The sequence below is a fragment of the Octopus bimaculoides genome, chromosome 29 (genome assembly GCF_046866305.1).
Source record: "Octopus bimaculoides isolate indiv1 chromosome 29, ASM4686630v1, whole genome shotgun sequence".
NCBI lineage: Eukaryota > Metazoa > Mollusca > Cephalopoda > Octopoda > Octopodidae > Octopus > Octopus bimaculoides.
In genome coordinates, this window is record NC_142956.1 from 19,744,491 (window position 1) to 19,751,026 (window position 6,536).

At 36.8% G+C, this 6,536-nt stretch overlaps 1 protein-coding gene across 3 annotated transcripts in view; it reads left to right on the plus strand.

Annotated features, from left to right (window-relative positions):
- Nucleotides 1–6,118, plus strand: part of LOC106880399 (uncharacterized) — a 24,266-nt gene extending 18,148 nt beyond the window's left edge. For 2 of the 3 annotated variants that reach the window (XM_089345690.1, XM_089345691.1), the window contains 5 exons: nt 746–1,075; nt 1,973–2,064; nt 2,980–3,125; nt 4,345–4,457; nt 5,338–6,118. In XM_089345690.1, coding sequence (XP_089201816.1) covers nt 746–1,075; nt 1,973–2,064; nt 2,980–3,125; nt 4,345–4,457; nt 5,338–5,387 — 731 coding nt within the window. In that variant the 3' untranslated portion in view covers nt 5,388–6,118. Of the gene's footprint in view, nt 1–745; nt 1,076–1,972; nt 2,065–2,979; nt 3,126–4,344; nt 4,466–5,337 lie in introns of those variants that run through there. The other variant, XM_089345692.1, reaches the window with a different exon arrangement.
- Nucleotides 6,119–6,536: the final 418 nt, after the last annotated feature.

Genomic DNA, 6,536 nt, shown 5'->3' on the forward strand with positions numbered 1-6,536 from the left:
ACTTAGGTATCAGTCTCAGCCTGCGCAAGTACTCCACCTTAAATTTTTCTGTCACTTCTTCCCCCATCAATTTATCCATTTCCAATATCCCGAAGTACTTATAGCTGTCTCTTCTATCTGCTTCATAACCTCCCGCAATGGTATCGCTAACTCGTCCATACATTTGATTTTGCCTCTCTTCAAGACTAACACACCACACTTTTTCAGTCCGAACTCCATTCTGATATATCAGCACTGAAAATATATATACCGTATCAACGAGGGAACTGACTCGGGCTTCATCTTTACCATAAAGTTTGAGGTCATTGATGAATAACAAATGGTTGACTTTTTGTTTGCGGCTTTTGAATACATACCCAGCCTTCGCTTTTCTCAGAATCAGTGTCAGTGGTATCAAGCACAGTACGAAGACCAATGGGGACAGGCAGTCCCCTTGGAAGATGCCTCTCCTGATTTCTATTGTCCATAAGCTTTTTCCATATGCTGTCAGTTTCGTCCTCCACTCCGATATACTTTTTCCAAGCATTCGGTAGTTGTGGTAGTGGTGTGGTGGTGATGGTGATGTTCGTCATGGTGATAGTGACGATGGTAGTGATGGTGGTGGTGGGCGACGGGTTGATAATATATATATATATGTTACAGAGAGAGAAACAGAGAGACTGACAGACAGATAGAGAAAGAGACACAGAGAGAGAGGTAAACAGACAAACTCGTATGCATGCATGTAATCTTGTATATTTTTCAGGAATGGAAATATCAATTCAATATCAGTTGATTCTCCCGTTGCTACCAGCTTTGATGCTTGTATTTTCCGGAACTCCTGTAATTGGAATATCAACGTATAGAGAAAACCTATTCAAAAAAATTACAACATCAAAATGCTTAGCTGACCAGAATAAAACAACTAAATACGCGTCATCTCCTATAGAATGTTCAGTCCGGTGTATTTCACGCGATGAGTGTGAATATCTCAGCTATTGTAATGGCGCATGTTATATGCATCGATTGTTCTACGAAAAAGAAATCGAAGATTATGATTGCAACTGTTCATCGTATATTTTGGTCCAGGGGAACGGTATGTAAATCAGCATTTTTCTGTATGCTTTTCTAATTTTTACATATTTCAACCAATAATCCTATATGTTATATATATACAAATGATTATATATATATATATATATATATATATATATATATATATATATATATATATATATATATATATATATATATATATATATATATATATATATTATTATATATATATATATATATATATGTGTGTATATATATATATATATATATATATATATATATATGTATATATATATATACATGTATATATATATATATATATATATATATATACATATATATATATATATATATATATATATTACATACATACATATATATATTTACTCTTTTACTTGTTTCAGTCATTTGACTGCGGCCATGCTGGAGCACCGCCTTTAGTCGAGCAAATCGCCCCCAGGACTTATTCTTTGTAAGCCTAGCACTTATTCTAACGGTCTCTTTTGCCGAACCGCTAAGTTACGGGGACGTAAACACACCAGCGTCGGTTGTCAAGCGATGTCGGGTGGGGACAAACACAGACACACATATACACACACGCGCATATATATATATATATATATATATATATATATATATATATATATATATATATATAATATATATATATATATATATATACGACGAGCTTCTTTCAGTTTCCGTCTACCAAATCCACTCACAAGGCTTTGGTCGGCCCGAGGCTATAGTAGGAGACACTTGCCCAAGGTGCCACGCAATGGGAAATATAAATATTACCTTGAAAAAGAAAAGAGACATTTTTCGTTTTCCCTCCTTCTGTTTTTCCCACATTCATGCACCCTTATCCTGCCGTTTAAGCTTTAAAATCTTGTCGGTGCATTTAGGTCTAAATTAATTACTTTTATTGCTGATACAGGTAAAAGCTGGCAGAAAGTATTTGAGATAACCAAAAACTCCTTTAAAAGAAATCTTATTTATTTATACTGGGACAAATTGCCTATTGAAAAGGTAATACAATTTTGAAATTTCAAATTTCTCTCCATTTAATAAACAATCTTTATTTTGGTCAATCTGCTATCTTTTGGGGGCATTTGATTTTTACTTTTTTCCGTGAATATTGCAAATGGCTTATGTGATTAGCGTTCTTGGTACGCTCCATTTTGTTCTCGCTATTTAACCTTTGCTAACAAATCTCTTTAAATTTCAAGAATGTTTCTTTGGAATCATGCAGAATACAGGATTGCACTTTTCTGTAGATTATCAATCTGAGCCCGAATTCCTATATATTTCAGCCCCTTAAGTAGTAGTTTTTGAGTGTTGTGCCAACTGCATCAATTCACACAGGAATAATCGTATTCTTAGTCTTGCACAATCTCTACATTTCTTTGGATAGGTCTTGATATTTCTCAAAGTTCTGAATTTCTTTGATATCCTCTCTGTTATATGGTACTGCAACGTGATATTGATGTGGGATTGATTCTTGATATTTTTATCTTTTGTTTTTGTTTTTGTTCTGATTTTGTCAGGGTCTTCTACTTCCCACAGATGCAACGAAACTTTTGTAAAGACTCCGAAATCATGACTCCTTGGCCATTAATCCGATCCTTTGTCTTATAAGTTACCCACGTTTTCCTCTTAAACCCGAAGTCTTTCTCTTCCTCTCTCTTAATTTTACCCTTCTAACGCTACATTGCATTTCTCTCCTTCTCTCTCCTCCTCCTCTTCCTCATATTTCTTGACTTCTCTACTCTTTTTTCTCCTGCACTCAAAGTCTCACTCTTTCCTCACTTTTCTCTCCATCTCATCCTCGCCCTCCAACTCCCTCCTTATGTCACATCCTAGTCTCCTTTCTTTTCCTGCAACTCTGTCCTCCCCTCACTCTCTCAGATCCATTACAAGTCCGAATTTACATTCTATTTCCAGGTGGAATTTCGGTTGAAAAAATCAACTGATTATGTATTAATTTTCAATGGAACAGGGACGAATTCTACATCGTGGTTCCAGAAAGATAAAATCATTTTTAATACACATCCGGCTTGGAGACTACAGAAACTTATTTTCCATGAGAAGTATAAACAATCTTCTTACTCATAATTAACAACTTTCACTAATTGTTCCATAATTGTTCTTTTGAACACTTTCAAGATGTATATATAAATGCAAAATTTACAGATATACTTTATATCCCATTGCTGTGTAACATTATAATTCCATAATAATAATCCTTTCTACTATAGGCACAACATCTGACACTTTGTTGGGGGCGGCGGCTTGTCGATTGCATCGGTACCGGTGTCAAACGGGTAATTATTTCATCGATCCCCGAAGGGGGAAAATCAAATTCGACTACGGTGGCATTCGACTACGGCGGCATTCGACTACGGCGGGATTCGACTACGGCGGCATTCGACTACGGCGGGATTCGACTACGGCGGAATTTTAAAGCTAAAAACATTGCACTCTTTAGGAAGAAAAATACGTGATCCCGATGGTCGAACAAATTGAGTTGATGGAATATCATGTTTTCTACAAGAATCTTCGTTGTTTCTATTCAAATAACTCTATTCTATCATTGGTTGATGCGGTTCGACATACACACTATCTAAGAAGGAAATATAACAAAATTGTCATATTTGGAATGTTTTTACGTCAAAGATCTCTTTGACCACAGCTGAACTGAAGCTAAATTAACAACATGTGGTTTACCCAAATTGCATGTCATTTTTACTTTCTTTATCATGAATAACAGTGGAGGCGCAATGGCCCAGTGGTTAGGGCAGCGGACTCGCGGTCATCGGATCGCGGTTTCGATTCCCAGACCGGGCGTTGTGAGTGTTTATTGAGCGAAAACACCTAAAGCTCCACGAGGCTCCGGCGGGGGATGGTGGCGAACCCTGCTGTACTCTTTCACCACAACTTTCTCCCCCTCTTTCTTCCTGTTTCTGTTGTGCCTGTTATTCAAAGGGGTCAGCCTTGTCACACTCTGTATCACGCTGAATATCCCCAAGAACTACGTTTAGGGTACATGTGTCTGTGGAGTGCTCAGCCACTTGCATGCTAATTTCACGAGCAGGCTGTTCCGTTGATCGGATCAACTGGAACCCTCGACGTCGTAAGCGACGGAGTGCCAACACATTATGAATAACAAATTCGATATAAAATAATTAATATCAGAGATGAAATGATAAACTCATTTATTTAATGAAACAGAACTGTATTTATACAGTCGTAAAAGTTGTTTTTTTTTTACCATTAAGTTTATTAACCTTATCAATTGTATTATATTAGTTTCAGTAACCTGAGCATTAAGATCGTGTTTTTGAACACCCGTTGGACAGACGTCAAAAGAAAAAGTGGAACTAACGAAGAATACGACATTTCTCACAAAAATGAATTCGGTAGTAAGTAAAACATATCCTTTTGATCTCAAATAATTGTATAACCCTGTGTTATTTCTTTACTACCCACAAGGGGCTACACACAGAGGGGACAAACAAGGACAGACAAAACGGATTAAGTCGATTATATCAACCCCAGTGCGTAACTGGTACTTATTTAATCGACCCCGAAAGGATGAAAGGTAAAGTGGACCTCGGCGGAATTTGAACTCTGAACGTAACGGCAGACGAAATACCGCTAAGCATTTCACCCGGCGTGCTAACGTTTCTGCCAACTCGCCGCCTGGTGTGTATATGTGCGTGCATGTGTGTGAGTGTGCTCGTGTGTGTGTGTGTGTGTGTGTGTGTGTGTGTGTGTGTGTGTGTGTGTGTGTGTGTGTGTTTCTGTGTTTGTCCCCACAAAATCGCTTGACAATCGACGTCGGTGTGTTTGTGGCACCGTAATTTTAGCGGTTCAGCAAAAAAGACCGATAGAATAAGTGCTTGGCTTACAAAGAATACGTCCTAGGGGCGATTTGTTCGACTAAAGGCGGTGCTCCAGCATGACCGTAGTCAAATGACTAAAACAGGTAAATGAATAAAAGAATACGCGCGCGCGCGCACACGCGCACACACACACACACACACATACACACACACACACACACACGCAGGCACGCATAGATAGAGAGACAGACAGACAGATAGATGGATAGATAGATAGATAGACAGATAGATAGACAGATAGATAGAGGTAGATAGACAGACAGATATATATATATATATATATATATATATATATATATAGATAGATAGATAGATAGATAGGGAGAGAGATACCTGTATGAGCGTGGAGTTAACTTCATAGATTTTTAACAAATTTTTCCTTTCGTTTTTCTTTCAGATGTGATCATTCCTTACAATAGCCTGATCGTCTCAATACTTTTAAAATAGAATATATATACACGCATACACACACACACACACACACACACATATATATATATAATATATATATATGTATAGGTTCAAAAAAGAAAACGACAAAAAATAACAGAAAAACAACAACGCGAGGACGTGATACAAATATTGCGTTACTGGACGCTCGGGAGAGGAAAGAAAGAGAATTTGACGTTTCGAGTGGAGCTCTTCGTCGGAAACATAGGAAAGTCCAAAGAATGGCAGACAGAGGAAGAAAAAAATCGCCAATGATAATATCTACGAGGTTACATTGTGGAATTGAACAATTGATCTGTCTGTTGTAGTGTCTTCAACCAAACACATTGCTTTCTCCCTGGCACTTGGGCAAACTCTTAAAGAGGTCTCTCGTGTTCCATTTTACGATATTAAAAAATAATATTTTGTTAAATTCTTTATACTTTTACCAGTAAATACCCAGAAATGCAAGATATTCCACACACACACACACACACACACACACACACACACACACACACACACACACACACACACACACACACACACACACACACACACACACATTCGTATATTTTTCTGTGTAATGCTCAGTAAACTGTCTGGAACATTCTGTTGCACATGAAACAGGTTTGCGCATTTGCTTTCCGAATGTAATACTTCAAGAGTGACTATTTTTTTGTCGTTGTTTTACTGTTTTTATTGTTAAATAAACAATTTTTAACTGAGAAGAAGACTCGTCTGTCATATTTCTAAAATATTGTCTCTTCTTCTTTATATCAGCTTCAACATGTGTCATTAATATTAAATGCGTGACCTCTACGTGAGAAATATTGATTCCTAATGTTGAGATAAGGTCAGCAAATTCAGAACCTTTTGTTGCACATTTTCTACACGATCGTTGACACAACTTCACTGGATCTGAGAATCTTATAAGCTCTGGGTGTTAATCGATGCTTAAAATTAACTAGATTACACTCCATGGAAAAAAATGGCTAATTAAGCGAATAAAATATTATACCATAATGACTTTTAGAAAGATAGAAAATATACTTATAACAAATAAATCACGCTTGACTATGAATTGATTAGACTCAAGGTTGTTTATCGCAATCAGCAAACGGATATTATTAATTAATATCTCCAATTTATTCTTTTAAAATGAAT